The following is an 18,034-nucleotide window of genomic DNA, read 5'->3' as shown; positions in this document are numbered from 1 at the left end:
ATATTTAACCAATTTTTTTGGCACAACACTACCTCCATACTTCCATTCATTTGTTTTAAAACCGGTACCAGGGTTATATATCCCGTGACAGTTGTGGGGGTCATAGAGCAAAACCCCATTGTGTTCTTGATAGTCTCATTTTTCCATAGAGTGGTCATATTAGTTATTAGGCCAACCGTTTGGACGCTACAGACATTTTCGTGAGAAGACTGATTTTCAAAATGTCTCCTTGTCTGACAAACAGCGCTGTAGCTCTGCCACGTTCCACCGCAGATGCGGAAGGCCGACATGGAGGATGCAGTGGATTGAGATGCATCCCATGCAAAACAACATATCTCTAGCTTAAACTGACAGATTTTTATAATGTTAATTAGATTGTCGCACAGGTACGTCAATAGACTTAAGGATTTGAATAAAGTTTAGATCAAAGCGGAGTCAATGTCTCGCAAGATCACTTAATGATTCATTAGTATTCTACATAGGCCTAACATACTGAATATAATAGCATAGTATAACTCTACTGTTAGACCAAAATCACCACTTATTTTCTTAAGTAGGCTACAACATTTTATATGCATTATAAGAATCATCCACTTGGTCACAAATTGATTATTTGAAATGAGATTTGAGGACCACTAGTAAAGTTATTTCCTTAAAGGGGCAGTGCAGTCAAACATCACTTTCCTGTGTTTTATATATATTTCCATACTGAGGTTGAAATAATACAGATATGAAAATTATGATAATGCACTTTTAGTGTAAGAGCTGTTTGAAATTTCAGCTTGTTTGGCTGGGTGGGTTTTTTGTACTGCCTGGTGACATCACCAGGCAGTATAAGTTTAATAGGCCAATAATGTCGTTTTCAGGTTACACATCCCTCCCATTAGGTTCCTCCAATTAGGCCCCTATGACCACTCCCAGACCGTCCTTTTTTTTTTTAGAAGCTACTGTATTTTTTACTATTTTAATTGAAAACAATCACAGTAAGGTACTTAATTGTTACCCAGAAATTGAAATACAAATATTGGCATTGGACCTTTAACAAAAAAGCTTGCCATGAAGGGGCCTCTAACCGCCTTAGCGCCATATGACTCCTCGCAGCGATGGTAGTAGGGGTACATGACGGCTATTTGACAAGACCATAAGGCTCTTCGACTTTTTTTAGCAATGTACGATTAACTTAAATGACCTTAATCTTTTTCCGTAAAAAAGCACATGGATGTGTGTGAAACGGATAAGCAAAAACTTTTCCATATATGCGAAAACATCCCATTTGAATTTTGTCTAGTTAGTAGCTAGTTAGTAGCTAGTAGCAGCATAGTCAAGGATGCGTAATGCAATGTTGGGACGCTATACTTTACAGACCAAGTGGAACAAAAGTAAACCTTGAATTTGGAGGCTTACAATATCCCTCTGGTGGCGAAGTTGACCTATATTAAGAAATGCCATTGGTTGGTGGATATAAAGTCTGAGATCTTTGATAGGCTGATGTGGAATTTGTTTCAGGAAATAATCACTGCCAACTGATCAGGTTAGCATAGGGCTAAATGTGCCAGGTTATGTAATGTGGAACAGCTGACGTAACATTGTCACATGCAACTATGTCATGATTTGAATTAGCTGATGCACATTTTGAGACAGAGAGAGTTTAAACTCAAACTTGTTCTAATGTTCGCAAGTATGGACCCCCTCTATCTAGTTTTTTACAGTAGTGGAGAAGTTTACAGTAGTAGAAGGTGCTGCTCTTCAAATACTCAAAGGGTGGAGCCAAAGTAAAGATCATACTCCTCTGCGTAACATAGGTAAATTGTTCCTTTGATTTAAAAGAACTAGGTTTGACTTACATGCCCATGAATGAGATCTTTTTTAATTTTCCTTTTAATCAAAATCCTTTTTTGTTCAACTCAGAAATCCTTTCTATGACCAATCACCCTAAAAGCGAGTTACATCATAGTTTATTCAGAACTATTTAGTGGACAGATATTAACAGGCAGGTAGTTTGTTTCACTATAGCTTCTCAACTGTACCAAGTGTAGGTGTATGTATTTGTCAGGGGTTTCTGGAAGTTCTAATGTTTGATTCATATTCAGTAGGCCATCATACTTTACTCTATTGTGTTGTTTACCATGCTAAGAGTAAGGCCTAGACTAGACAATTATTAAACTTTCACCTCCTCAATTTCATGAACCAAAAAGCAGACTTAGTTAACTCGTACACAAAGGGGGGAAGAATGGTGCAAAAGTGATAGTTAAGGATGTTTCTGTTTTTTTATCCATTTGGAATATTGATTTGTGAGAATTGATTGTTTCTTCATTTTTGGTGGGTCCTGATTTAAAAAATATTTTTTGACCTACCACATAGGATGCCTGTCAGTCTGTGATCTGCACATTCATCCTAATGGCAATATTAAGTGACATTTTGTGGCGTTATGTACACACGTTCAACATAGCTGTGTATGATGTGTCTATTCAAGTGCAATGGGTGTTGCTACTCCAGTGTACGGGCGGTTGACTAATTGTAGTCCTGGACATTTTGAAAGAGGAAAATCTAGTCAAAAGGCAGTAAAAGCATAAATAAATGTCATAGCACAGGTAGTCAGGGCCATGTAGACTTCAGCAGTTGATTAAAGCCCTCAATTGTTTTATTTTTTTAAAGCTTTTTTTCTGAGGGGGAGGGGGAGTTTTGTCAACAGAATTCTTGTGTGTTTTAGATCCGTGTATGTGGTGTTGTCTTTTTGTCTTGTGTTTTATGCTTCGTACATAAGAAAAAAAAACAGTGGCATGTCAATCACTTCTTATGAGCAGAATGTATACCGTTACTACACCCTCACACCCTCAGTATTGTTTACAAGACATCAAGTGTGTTTCGGTTTCGTGTCTCTCACCTTAACGGTTTGAGCCCTGCCTTGATTTCTTTATTTGATCATTTATTGAACCACAAAGGCTTGAAATTGTGATGGCTAATTAGTGTCAAATCCAACCTCGGTATTCAAAGCTTGCAGCAAACATACAGAGCAATAGTTTTAACCTTTTAAAATTTGTATTTTTCATTAGCATTTGTTTTATACATTTGGTTGATAAAGAAAACATCCCCTGTGGTTTTTGTCCAGACACTGGTGTCTCTTACACATGTCCAAATATTCTTTCCAAGACACACCAGTGAAGAATAATTTCTATTAGGAAATGTAACAAACACCTGTCTCATTCCCATCTCCCCCCTACAGTGAACCACTTGGCCATGCTCTAGATTACCCTGTGACCTCTCATCAGTCTGCAACAAGTTACCTCTACTGTGTCCATCTGAGTGTTCATTTAATATTTAACTGGACATACTGTTATTTTACATAATAGAATCACAATTTCAAGCCTTTTTCTAGTTTTCTTTATTGAACAAGACAGTAGCTATTCTTTATAATGGGAAATGACTAATAAAGCATGGAGAACTACTCTTTAAATGGTAACAAATAACATATTTATTATCTTTCTGACACCTGTGGTATGTTTCAGTTAAAGGTCTCCGCTGTGTAAATTTTCCTCCTGTAATGCGTTAGAGACATTGTACATAGTTGTAAATAAATATCCCAGGACGTTTTGCACCCTCCTCTTTGTACTAGTCTAAACTTGCGTAGAATGTGGGGTTCTAACAGCAACGAGACAGTGCGCTCGCTGCAGGTGATGTAACAATGTAACTTTTTTTATTTGTACAATGTAGTTGAATTGTGTACATATTGTTGGAGCAGCTATGGGGGAAGGGGTTTGTTGATGCTATCGTCAGTGCTGTAAAAGATCCAGTACTTTCACCTCTAGCTGTGTTGATTTCCTGCAAAAACAAAGGCGAGAAAATAAAAAATACTAAACGGAAAAGTAAAAATTCTAAATTGTTATTTTCTACAGTTGCATGTACAGAGAGCGCGAGAACTGCTGTTGTTCCTCAGAGATTATGTTCGTAAATAAAATTTTGAAATATTTACTGTTTTCTTCTTTTACTTTGTTCTCATTCATGCACTCTTAAATATGCCTTGTCACTCGGGAGATGGGCACATCTATTTTTAGCACCATGCCAACACGCACGCACAGTTTCCGAGCTAAATGATGAACTTTAACAACAGTTCGTTTTTATTAATTAAGATTGATTAGCACATTTATCACAGGCAAGTTAAGTTGATAGAATACCAATCAGTATACACGTGTAACACTTTACACCCGTGTATACTTTATTTGGCAGGGACAATGTACAACAAATCATCAGTCTCAGTATGAGAAAGGATGTGTTGCACCAGATTTAGTTGACAGCTAATTTACATTTTAATTTTATCCCAAGTTTGTCCCAAAGGCCCTCGAGGCAACATTCAGGTTTCTGTGGCACCAAAGTGGTCAACTGAAACCAATTACAAAACTGTCTACAGAGGTAGCAGAAACACTGGCGGCTATCTCTTGCTTTGCCAGCAGGAGGACGCCTGGAAAAGTGTATGTTTTTGGCTGATATTTAGATCTATGATCATGAGGGGTTTAGACTTTTTAGAAGAACTTCAAGACCTGTGGATATATAACAGGCCTATTTTTGCCATACAATATGACCAGTAGATGCCATTATATTTGTTGACACGCGTATTTATAGTAGGCTACGTATGAACCAGGTATGAAGAGGTAACCATTTGAAATCATACAAGCGTTTCCATTGACAGTGACACGTTCACTCCAAAATATAATTCCAGTAGACCTCTATTCACCTGCCCTGTTACCTAACTCCTCGAGTAGTGTTTGGTGACCTTGTTAAGTGAATGAAACAGTAAAAATAGATGTGACAACCTGATCCCTTCTGCCATCCTCTGAATGCAGTTAATAAATATGGCAATCTGTCAGTGCGAAGTAGGCCTAGGCTACGAGCAGATGGACTTCCCACCAATGACATTTCGGTTTACTCACCGACCTGCCCACTTGACTGGAGTTGTGTTTCCTAATCTAGCGTATCCTGCCATGCCCTGCTGTGTGTGTGGATGTCACGCACCACTGACTAACAGCGGTTTCGGCACGGTCTCTAACAATGGACTTCGAAACGAAGATTTATACCAGAATCGGTGGATATGGACGATATAACAGAATTGTTTCCATATTCAGCTGGTTTCCGAACTTTGCTGTGATGCTGAACCTTTTTTGCGACGTTTTTTACACTCTGATTCCTGGGTCGTACCACTGTAAACCCGACCCGACCCTTTTACCTTCAGGTTTTCTTTTCAGTAATTATTCCAGACAAGGGTATCTTAATTTTACCATACCGTGGGTGAATGGCTCTGGACTGAGTCACTGTGAACTTTATAAGTACCCTAGAAACGTCTCCAACTTCATAGACAGCATTCCAAAGGAGATAGTGCCATGTACGAGAGGATGGGAGTACGACCAAGCTGCGGCGCTTCAAAGCAACTACGTGACGGAGGTAAACAGATATACACTTGGAGTCGATGGTTTGTGGTTGTTTTTGGAGAGTTTGTGCTTTTGCCAGATTAGCAATCATTCATACCTTACCTAATTTGGTTTACAGTAGCCGTTTTTCAGGCTAATGTGTGAATATCTTTGCCAAGTCCTGTCAAATGTTCTTCATCTATTCAACGTAGGCTACTCAGAGTAGATTTGGTTTTAGTCTATAACTTCGGGGTTTGTAACTTTTTTTTTTATTCCCATGTGTGTTAATTGATATTGTCCCAGACAGACTGCTGGGGCTAGAGTTGGTCATCAATAGGCCTACTAGATAACAACATCAATAAATGACACGGGATGCCCTGTTAGGTCTACTCATTGCTCAAATCTGTCGTTGGTAAACATGCTTTGGAGTTTTTAACTCTAGGATATGTGTTGTTTTGGTTATGTCCTGAATAAGATTACCAGAGAAACAGTGCTGATATGTTTTTTATCAGATCACATTAGTCTGTTTATATAATAATTACATTACGGGACTGCTGTACAGAGCCATGCAATATGGGTGTTTATGTGATGATAGCAGCACAACAGGAAATGCAGGGACAGCAGTGTTCTTCCACCCTGATGGAGTTCCAGGAAAGATCTGTCCTCAACAGAGCACATGAGAGGGGTCACTCTTAGGATGAGCGTTCATCTTTCTGTACTGACCCTTAGCCATCTCATAAACAAGGAACACTTGAGCTCAACTGAATTTATTTGGCTCTAAGGGAACCGTTTTTCATATTTCTTACTACCAGGCTTATATTCTTATTTCAGACCAGCACAATCAATGCCTCTCTAAAGTTGTCCTGTTTTGCTTCTAGGGAAAAGTTAACTAAATGTTGACTTATTGCACTTGGACTAATCTCACCAGCCCATTATAATATCAAAAAAGGGGCAGGCCCATCCCACTGTGCAAATACTGGAAAGGGATCTTGGTAAACAAAAGTATCAGCAGTTACTGAAATGTTTAGACACAAGGCAAATACTGGTGTGTGAGAGAGAGACGGTGTGTGCGGGCTGTACAGGAAATCAACAAGGGAGGCAGTGGCCCTGATGTGGAGTATTTACTCTCACATGTTTCCCTGGTGATAGGAAGCAACCAGCCCTGACCCCCCACTCCTGGCTTCCCTTCTCCGTGATGTCACAGGACATCTGTTCCTACGGGGGTGTCAACATCACACAGCAGGAATGGAGGTCATTCTGGCCCTGATTTAAGGGGTTGGATGATAGGTACAGATCAAGAGATGAAGCAAGGGAGGGAAAGAGAGCAAATGAAGAGATGGGGGAGGGAGGAAGAAAGAAAGCATTGGAGTAGGGTGAGGAATGGTGGAAGGCACTGGAAACCAAACAGTGCAGTGGCTCTAATGTGATAAACCTATCTGCAGTCACTCTTATTCACTCAGGAGATGGTATCTATCACACAGCTGAATTCCTCATTCACACAAGGCGCTCCGTTGCCCTCAAGTGTGTGTGTGCCACTGGCCTATAATTCTTACTTATCTAATAATAAGGGAGAAAGGAGCTACATTTTCCAGGCATGTTTATTAACTGTCCTTAAAAATAGGGTATGCTCAATTTGCCCCCGGAGTTTTTCTACCCCGGAAATAAAATCCTGGACGAAGAAATAGGCCACCTATTATATAATTATTTCAGTGGCTCCATTGACTTGGCTCTTTTACCTCATTCCTAACTATGTGGCAAAAGGGTCATTCCATGTCATTTCAGAAAGCCATGACACCCGCCATCTCAGATTGTTCTGAAATCGTTTCTGTAGTTAGAACGAGATAAGATTAGCCTTCCTGAAACATTATTTTGTTGAAACAACATTTTATCTCTGAGAAATTAAGCTAATTGATTGCACCCACGTAGTTACTAGGGTAAATGAATACTATACATTTAAAATTGCCAATTTAGGTTAAATCAATTTTGCTTAATCCCTCAGAGATCAAATCATGTTTAAGGAATGCTAATCTTTTTCTTTTTTTTTGTATTTTTAGTTTTTTTTGTACTTTTTACCCCTTTTTCTCCCAAATGTTGTGATATCCAATTGGTAGTTAGTCTTGTCCAATCGCGGCAACTCCCGTACAGACTCGGGAGAGGCGAAGGTCGAGAGCCATGTGTCCTCCGAAACACGACCCCGCCAAGCCACATTGCTTCTTGACACACTGCTTGCTCCTTGTCGCTAGAGCACGATAGGACAAGGACATTCCAGCCGGCCAAACCCTCCCCTAACCCGGACGACGTTAGGACAATTATGCGCTGCCTCATAGGTCTCCCGATCGTCGCCGGCTGCGACACAGCCCGGGATCACACCCGGATCTGTAGTGATGCGATGCAGTCCCTTAGACCGCTGTGCCACTTGGGAGGCCACAATCTTATATTTTTCCAACTACAGAAACGATTTCAGAACAATCTGAGATGGTGGGTGTCAATCCTCTTTGTTGTTCTTTTTGAGGTGGAATGACTCACCATCTCGCTCTGTCTCTCTGCTCCACAGTGGAACCTAGTGTGTAGGGACTACTGGAAGATTCCTCTGCAGCACATCTGCTTCATGACAGGGTGGATTGTGGGATATGTCCTCCTGGGCACAGTGTGTGACTGGTAAATCCCCCCCTCCTGTTGTGTTTGTATAATTGTGAACTACAATTGTAATAATTTCACCATACATACTTCATGTTTCTGGTATTAGGCTGTTATGACTGTTTAATATGTATGCATGAGAAGCTATGTGTCTCTAATTGTATTATTTTCTCTATGTTCAGGTTGGGTCGTCGACAGGGCTTCCTGCTGTCTGTGTCTCTGTCCGGTCTGTTAGGAGTAGCTGTGTGTCTGTCCAACAGCCCTGTAGTGTTTCTGCTGCTACGCCTGTCTCAGGGCGCCATGTTGGCTGGGGTCTTCCTCTCCTCTTACCTCGCCAGTAAGTACACTTGACTTACCCTACTAATACATCTCACTCCTGAGTACACACTTAATGGGGCAGTTTAGGGTTGGGCAGGATCCAGATTTTCATATCTTCATACCGTCCTTCTCTCATCCCGGGATTAACGGTATTACCGGTTTAGTACCCCAAAAAATGCAAAAAAGGCCATTAGGCGTCTATTTACCAGAATGCTAACTAAATTAGTAAAAGTAATAGCAGACGGTACGAGAACGAAGAGGAGAAAAAAATGCAAGGAAATCAAGATGGCAGGGGCAGCTATACAGAACTAATCCAAAGGGCTTTGACTTCTCAAACACGGAAGAAAGCTAACAATAGATGATGCCCCGTCTAGCATTCGGTTTCTTCACACGCGGGATGGTCTGAGATGAGCCACCCGGACAGCTGATGAGACTGAGTTTGCACAACTGAAGAATCTCTGCAACTGTCAGAAACCATCTCAGGGAAGCTCCTCTGTGTGCTCTTCGTCATCACCAGGGTCTTCACCTGACTGCAGTTTGCATCGTAACCGACTTCAGTGGGCAAATGCTCATTTATGATGACCACTGGCATGCTGGAGAAGTGTGCTCTTCGCAGATACCGGACAGATGCCCCATGGTGGGGTTATAGTATGAGCAGGCATAAGCTACAGACAACAAACTATTGCATTTTATCGATGGCAATTTGAATGCACAGAGGTACCGTGACGATATCCTGAGGCCCATTGTTGTGCCATTCATCCGTCGCCATCACCTCATGTTTCAGCATGATAATGGACGGCCCCATGTCGCTAGGATCTGTACACAATGCCTGGAAGCTGAAAATGTCCCAGTTCTTCCATGTCCTGCATGCTCACCAGACATCACCCATTGAGCATGTTTGGGATGCCCTGGATCAACATGTGCGACAGCTTGTTCCAGTTCCCACCAATATCCAGCAACTTCACAGGGACAACATTCCACAGGCCACAATGGACAGCCTGATCAACTCTATGCAAAGGAGATGTGTCGCGTTGCTTGAGGCAAATGTTGGTCACACCAGATACTGACTGTTTTTCTGATCCACGCCCCTACCTTTTATTTTATTTTTGGGGGGGTACAGTATCTGTGACCAACAAATGCATATCTGTATTCCCAGTCATGTGAAATTCATAGATTAGGGCGTAATTTAAAAAACATTTATTTACTAATTTCCTTATGAACTGTAACTCAGTAAAATCTTTGAAATTACATGTTGCGTTTTATATTTTTGTTCAGTGTATTTTGCTAAATTAGTACCTTAACTGCTCACGCATCAACATTTACCAAGCGGGCACTCCAGACTGAAATTGATTAGCTTGTTCTACTTTAATCAATAGCGTGAGCAGATTAATTAATCGCGTCAATATTGTATGGAAATCAATGGAACTGGGACAATTCGCTGCCACTACATGTCATTTGTACTCTTCTAAAAGTAGGGCAAAGCTACTTGTAATTTTTCCGAAGTTACGGGAATCTTCAGTCATTTTGATAGAAAATATATGGCAATCTATTAATTATCATAGCTCTGGTAATTTATTATTGGATAACTGTATTTACAAACAACAAAAAAATCTAAGTTTTCATTTATGTGTCCATATTCTCCATGACTTTCTAGCAGATACACCATTTAGTTCAAGAGAAAATGGCCTAATTAATGAAAAAAGCATCTGATCAACAATGGCATTATTTTCAATTAACTCTTCCAACAATGGAACACCAGTTTCACGTCAAAACATTGAGAACAAATACATATTGACATGGTATTCCCCCATACTTCCGATAGCAACGTGGTCTCATAGACTAGACTTAACATAGTACATGTAAGTCCGAGACACTCATATATGTTACGTTTGGTATGGTTAATTAAGGCAAACGAAAGCAGGGTGGATGGGTGGGCATATAATGTGAACGTCTAGCAACCCAAAGGTTGTGTGTTTTGATTCTCATCACAGAAGTTAGAATTTTAGCAAATGTGCTAGTACTTTCTACTTTTTAAGCTACTTTGCAACTACTTAGCATGACTTTAACCTAACTCTTAACCCCTAACCCAGCAAACGTTAGTCACCTAGCTAACATTAGCCACAACAAATTGGAATCTGTAACATATCATAAATTCAGCAAATTTGTAACGTATCGAACGAAATGGATGATGGACGACCACAAATGAATACATACAAAACGTAACATGTCATACTATTTGGAGTGTCCCGGATTTATGTTTATGTTACTTCCAGGTTGCCCATAGCCCTCTATTGCTTAGAAAGTCCTTAGTTTATGCCCCATGATCCCACACCAACCCCTAGCTTCTGGATTACTCACTTGGGGGCTTCCCTCTGTTGCCAACAAACATCAAGGATCACTGAAGGGAAAAGCGATAGGGGGAAGTTAAAGGGATAGGGGAAGGTGACAGGTTAGGGATTAACTGTGTGTCGGGGCTGTGGTCAGATACCCGGGTCACCGGGTGCCATCTTGTTGCACTGCTGTTCATGTTAGGGTTCAAAGGGCGCTGGGTAGAATCACACCCTTGAACCAAGCTGAGCATTACTCATTCACTGACTCCCTCCTTCCCCCCTTTACACCCCTCTCCCTCTCTGAGATAGCTTGAGTGTGAGGTAACACAAGGCTCTGTGGACTAGGATATCTAGGCCACCCCTGGACCCCAAGAGTCGTCCCCTCCCCGATGTTGTTCCATTGTTAGGGGGGGGGGTCTGGGTTTTCTTGCTGTAACCTTCCTGTGATTGTGAGGTGATTGTGTGAACTGGTGTGTTTGTATGTGGACAAATCTTTGCTAAGTGAAAGCAGTCAAGGAGTGCTCAATGTGTTTTTAAGACCCTTCTGTGTGTGGGAGTAATGGTTCTAGATACAGCCTGAGAGGGAGGCCCACCTTAGTCTGTCTTTAACACACCCACTTACATATTTGCTCTTCTTACATTCCTCTAAGGTCACTGGTAAATTGAGTCCAGACTTTTGGTGTTAGGCTGAATTCTGGAGGACTGCCTCTCAGTGATCTACTGCCAGAGAGTTCTTAAAAGGGGGAGTGGGGGAACAATAGCAGGACAGAACATACTGGAAGGAAATGAGTATATTTTTTTCCTTTGTTTTCTCTGAGGGGTTTTGAAGGAGGAGAAATAGGGCATTGGAGTTTAGGTCAAGGTAGAGTGGATTTCACAAACGGTCACAAATAGTCTTATGGTCATTCAGGCTACTAGTTCCAGTTGCATTTTTCTTCTCTCTATCCTGTATCTCCTTTCTTCATCATCTCTTCATCTCCCTTTGTGTTCTCCAGGACTGGAGCTGTGTGATCCTCCCCATCGTCTCATGGTTGAAATGGTCAGTGGTTTCTTTGCCATCGCGGCAGAGCTCTTGTTGCCAGGGCTGGCGGTGCTGTGTCGTGATTGGCCAGTTCTTCAAGCAGTGGCTACCTTGCCACTGCTCCTGCTGCTCTCCTATTGGTGGTAAGTCTGTCATAAACATTCTTTTGTGGATACACAGTAGAGTGTATATTGTTTGTCGTGGGACATAAAGTATAGAGGCATGGATAGAGAAAGAGGGATGTGTGTTATAATTAATTGTTATATATATTTTTGTGAAAGGACAGCGTAGAGAAAGTGTCATGTATGGAGAAAGAGAGAGGTGTGTTTTCTATTCCTGTTTTCTCGTATCTACCTCAGCTGTCCATCAGTGTTTCCCGAGTCTCCACGCTGGCTTCTGGCCACAGGTCAGATTCACCAGGCTAAGAGGTGTCTCCAGAGCTTCACCATCAGGAACAGAGTGTGTCTCAGTGAGGACATCTACCCTGCTGAGAACCTGCTCTCAGGTATCATCATCCCCCACCCTATCCTGGCCCTTTTAGCTAGTCTGTCAATTAAAAATGTCTGCTGCCTGGGGTAGTGTAATTGGTTGCGGCGAAATCCTGCACGGAGCCTTTACCGTGCTCTGCCACTTTAAGAGCGCATCAGCAGTCAGGAAGGAGGAAATTAAGATGACTCTTCCGGCTCTGTGTGAGAACTCTCGGTTGGCGCGGCAGTTTTGACCGTGTGTTACTCTTTGCAGAAGTCTTGTTTATTTTCAGCGTGCTTAGTTTGTAAAGTTTTTAAGTCGATCGCTGGTGTTAGAGCTCTATGTCGTGTTTGGAATCTGTTGGGACCGCTCTTGTCATTAATCGCATGGATTTATTATTTGGGATTATTGATTGAACTAGTGATTTATTTTGGTTCTTATGGTTTTCTGGCCTGAGAGATTTAGGATATGTTTATGCCTTTTTTGTTTTTGCACCCACAGAATTTCATACACCCATGTACTCTTCCCCTAGGGAATTAATAGAGTATTTCAAATCATTTGTTAATGTCTGGGTTCTCTATTGTAGGTTGTCTATGAGTCGCTCTAATCCTTATTGTATGAGGTAGGCCTGTTATTGGTTGGATTACCCCTGTGGTGTGCCAGTGGAGAGATAGGATATCTGGCGAACAGGCTACATTCTAGGCATTCTCTTTGTGTGTGTATATATAGATGTATATACACACAGATATAGATGTATACATATGTGTATGTGTGTGTGTGTGTGATTGTGTATATATATATGTATACATGTATACACACACACATATATACATATATCTGTGTGTGTGTGTGTGTATATATATATATATATATATATATATATATATATATATATATATATATATATATATATACACACACACATATATACATATATCTGTGTATATATATATATACACAGATATATGTGTGTGTGTGTATATATATATATATATATATATATATATATATATATATACACACACAGATATATATTCTAGGCATTCTCTATGTATCTATATGTGTGTGTGTGTGTGTATATATAGATGTATATACACACAGATATAGATATATACATATGCGTGTATATATATATATGTGTGTGTGTATGTATGTATGTATATACATATGCGTGTATATATATATATGTGTGTGTGTATGTATGTATGTATATATGTATGTATGTACACACACACATATATCTGTGTGTGTATATATATATATATATATATATACACACATATATATATTCTAGGCATTCTCTATCAATCAATCAAGTTTATTTTATATAGCCCTTCGTACATCAGCTAATATCTCGAAGTGCTGTACAGAAACCCAGCCTAAAACCCCAAACAGCAAGCAATGCAGGTGTAGAAGCACGTCTATGTGTATATATGTGTGTGTGTGTATATATATATATATATATACATATATCTGTGTGTATATATATATGTGTGTATGTATATATACGTGTGTGTGTGTGTGTATACACATACATGTATACACACACACACATATATATTCTAGGCATTCTCTGTGTGTGTGTGTGTGTATATAGATGTATATACACACAGATATACATATATAGATATATACATATGTGTGTATATATATCTGTGTGTGTTTATATATATATATATATATATATCTGTGTGTGTGTGTGTGTGTGTGTGTGTGTGTGTGTGTGTGTGTGTGTGTATATACACATACATGTATACACACACACATATATATATTCTAGGCATTCTCTGTGTGTATATATGTGTGTGTGTGTGTATGTATGTATGTGTGTATATATATATATAGTAGCGGTACTCTCTCTATCCGACCTGTTTCCTTTCGGCAGGGTTAATACCTGCCTGCCCCCGAACAAATCTTCATCCTTACCTCTAACAGTAAAGCTACAAGGTTAACTAATGCTTTGGGTAATACATCCAAATGACCAGGTTTCCCCATATTTTATGTTATTGGTTTTCACTCATCCACAATCAGCACAGCAACACATAACAAACAACCCATCCAGTCTCCTCACAGCATTCCCTCATATCCAATATTAGTGAACTTTGTTTGAGTTACACATGGTATAGGACGTTTCTATGGTTCCTGATTACCTGTACCAGCTAGACAACTGAGATCTCTCACAGCTCCACCTTTCACAGGCAGCCAGTCACTTAATGAGTGAGCGCACCCAGCGCATGAGCTCTGCTGTGGTAGCCACCATAAGAGCTCTTTGTTTCAGTCCGACCGTAGTGTACTAAATCGCAAACTGGAATTACCTTAGTCCAAATCAAGAACCATTAAATTTATGTTTTGGTAATTTATTAGACGCTCTTATTATGAGCGACTTACAGGAGCAGTCAGGGTTAAGTGCGTTGCTCAAGTGCACATTGACAGATTTTTCACCTTGGCTATGGGATTCGAACCAGAGACCTTTCGGTTACTGGCCCAACGATCTTATCCTCTAGGCCGATGGAATGGTTCCATTTAGTGTGATTTAATAGTAGACACTGGTTCTGAGGAGAGAGATTCCCTATGGAATGTGGGTTATATGTTTGTACCAAGTCAACAGCATTTGGGTCAAGTGACCTTTGGCTTTGGTATTGGCAGTGTGAATGTAGGCTCATATCTCTCCTTCTCTCCCTCCCTCTCCTTTTCTTCTCGGTAGAGATAGATGCGGAGTACCCAGATGATACTCAGCCTTTCTACCACTCAGTCCTGGAGTTGCATTCCACCCAAGTGATCTGGAGGAACTGCCTCATCCTTAGCTTTACTATGTGAGTTAGGATCTAACACAGCTTGCATGACCTTCTATATGACTCCCTCCACTGAACAATACAGCCACGAGGAATGGTAATGTTACCATTTACCGCAGCTGCTTTTAACAGTACTGTTTGGACAGAGTAAGTTTCATGTTTTGGGCCAAGGACCTAACCTTTCCTAACTCTCCTCCTCCAGGTTCATAGGCACAGGCATCCAGTACTGTTTCATCAGGAACCTCCACAGCTACTCCCACAACTTCTACTTTAGTTACTTCCTGCGTGTGCTGACTGGCGCTCTGGGATGTATCTTCCTCTGCCTGTCCGTCAACCGCTTTGGTCGCCGTGGTATCCTGCTTCTGTCTGCCATTATCACCGGCCTGTCCTCGCTGCTGCTGCTGGCCCTCACACAGTGTAGGTTTAACCTGCTTTATATCTGTGCTATGATGATGATACTATGTTGCTATACTATTACTATACACACATTGTCTTTTAAGTGCCTCTAAACCGGGTCTCATACCGTCTTCTCTCCCCTGTACATGGTTCATTAGTAACTCTCCTCATACAGTAGCCATAGGTTTGCCATGATGACCCCATTCATAATGATGTCACTGTTATGATTCCGATTGGCCATTAGATTTATTCAGGTGATTTCAGGTCCATTTTATTTTTTAAAGTGCCTGTTTCCTAGTTTGCTTAGTTTTTATTGAGTCGACGTGTTCTTAGATCTGCGTGGAGTGCTGGTGTTGGTGCTGTCTGTGTTGGGGCTCCTCTTCTCCCAGGCCCTGGCCATGCTCAGTGTATTCTTCGCCAGTGAGGTCATGCCCACCGTAGTCCGGTAAGTATTATCTGTCTACTGTCCTGAACACACTAAACTGTCATTAGTTTGTCTGTGGGTGGGGTGTTTGTTTTTCAATGTATGTGGACACCTGTCTGTCTGAGGGAGGCATATGAAATGTGGGTTGTGTGTCCGGACCGAATGCTGGGTCAGGTGCCCTTGACAATGTCAGAGTGAGCTCTATATATCTCCTGACCCTCTCTCTCCCTCTGTCTCAGTGGTGGTTGTCTGGGGCTGGTGCTAGCGTCTGGCTGTATGGGGATGGCTGCTTCCTCTATGATGGAGCTCCAGAACAACAGGGGTTACTTCCTCCATCACGTCATTTTCGCCTCCTTCGCCGTCCTCTCGGTGCTGTCCATCATGCTGCTCCCGGAGAGCAAGCGCAAGCCGCTACCCGACTCTCTGAAGGACGGAGAGAGCCAGCGACGGCCCCCTCTCTTTCTGTCCCGTGAAGACAACCTGCCCCTGCTCTATACCCGGCGTGGAGCCTCCGAGTACAACCCTGATAACTACTCCCGCCTGGTCTCCGCCACCAGGAAGATGCTCATCAAAGACAATTTACCCTATAAGATCGTTGTGCCCTCCCAGTCCCCGCTGCTGCCTTCCAACAGCGAGGTGCACTGCATACTGGAGGAAGAGGCACTAAGAGAGGACTTGTCTTAGCAGCCTCTAACTACAATCATCCGATCTCCTCTCCCACAGAGAGACCTCGCCTCAAACCCACTGAATATCTCTCCCCACCACACTGAGACAGTGTGATCCAGACTCGTATCGCTCTGAACGACGGGTCTTCTTGGATACTTTGAAGGGGAGGAGAGTTTGACGTGTGTATTTACTGTGTCCGTTTTTTGTTGTTGTTGTGCCAAATGTTTCAAATAATGCAAAAAACTGATGTGTGTGTGTGCTTGCACAGACTCTACTGAAAGACTGTGTGCTAGTCCTTTGTTTTTGTACTGATGGAGATCTGCTGTTTCTAAGACGGTGTTAACACCCTCTCTTCTCCAGGTTGTGCAGCAAGGAGCTATGGCTTTATTAACCACTAAGGCTAAATGCTCACTTGAGAAGCGTTGCTTGTCCACTTAACTGGTGACTTGTGCTTTTCATTACTGCAGAGTGAAAGCGAGAGAGCAGGGTCCTGACTGTTACTTAATCTGATTCACTGGTGACTCAACGAGGGGAACTCACAGATAAAAGTCAGTTTGGTTCAAACTGGAATGTGTTGTAGCCAATTGTTTGATTTTAGCGGGGAACTCGAAGTATCAGTCACTGATAATATCACCGAAGCTATGACCTTAGCAATGAAAGGTCATTCCATCCTGTCCACTTGTTGGACATGTGTTAAGAACATGAGGTGTTGTCACATGATGATTTGCACCCGGAACAGAGTTCTTAGATAAAGAGTTGTTTTAGATTATTGAAATGTGATTAGGTCATGACCTCTACTCTGAGTCATTATAAACTGGGTGGTTCGAGCCCTGAATGCTGACAGCTGTGGTATATCAGACAATATACCACGGGTTTGACAAAAAATGTATTTTTACTGCTCTAGTTACGTTGGTAAACAATTTATAATAGCAATAAGGCACCTCGGGGGTTTGTGGTATATGGCCAATATACTACGGCTAAGGTCTGTATCCAGGCACTCCGCGTTGCGTCGGGCCGATGAACAGTCCCCCCCCTCCCTTATTACTTAATTAGAACCTTTCAAGTGACACTTTACCTTATATTAGTTGTCACATCCATCTCTCTGCCTTAAACTGTGAACCTTCCTGTTAAAAAAAGTCAGTTGCTAGGACATGATACTTAACATTCTATGTAATTTAACTGAAAATACATTTTTTATCAACTATTAAACCACTTTTCACTGCTCTCTTTGGTATTTGGCTGTGGTTTGAGGTTTGCGTTGTTGTCCCTCTTGGCCTGGCTGTGGAACTGTGGAACATTATATTGTTGGATAGGATGTTTACTCTTATCCCAACTCATTCTCTTTTAATGTTTCATCCCCCTCTCTTGTGCTTGCATGGGAACATAGCACCCCGTACAGGAAGTTTATTTGGAAAAACTTTACCCCACAGCTGACAATGTTCTGTCCTTCTAAAGATACTTTGTATATAGAATTATATACAAAGTATTATATTATTTTCAGCTATGAATAAGTTGTCTAACTCTCAAAAGTTACATTTGATTTATTTGGAAGCTGAGGTCATACAATGTTCATTCACTGTTTG

The 18,034-nt window shown here is 41.3% G+C and overlaps 1 protein-coding gene across 1 annotated transcript; it reads left to right on the top strand.

The window, feature by feature from the left end:
• The first annotated feature begins 5,000 nt into the window (after positions 1-5,000).
• On the top strand, positions 5,001-17,342 carry slc22a31 (solute carrier family 22 member 31). The gene is made up of 9 exons (XM_038969925.1): positions 5,001-5,433; positions 7,954-8,057; positions 8,219-8,373; positions 11,680-11,848; positions 12,065-12,210; positions 14,878-14,986; positions 15,168-15,382; positions 15,695-15,806; positions 16,025-17,342. Exons 1-9 carry the CDS (start codon positions 5,044-5,046, stop codon positions 16,467-16,469), a joined length of 1,845 nt encoding a protein of 614 aa, XP_038825853.1. The 5' UTR covers positions 5,001-5,043; the 3' UTR covers positions 16,470-17,342.
• Positions 17,343-18,034: the final 692 nt, after the last annotated feature.

This window comes from Salvelinus namaycush, chromosome 30 (assembly GCF_016432855.1).
Source record: "Salvelinus namaycush isolate Seneca chromosome 30, SaNama_1.0, whole genome shotgun sequence".
NCBI lineage: Eukaryota > Metazoa > Chordata > Actinopteri > Salmoniformes > Salmonidae > Salvelinus > Salvelinus namaycush.
This window is presented reverse-complemented; position numbering and strand designations above follow the sequence as displayed.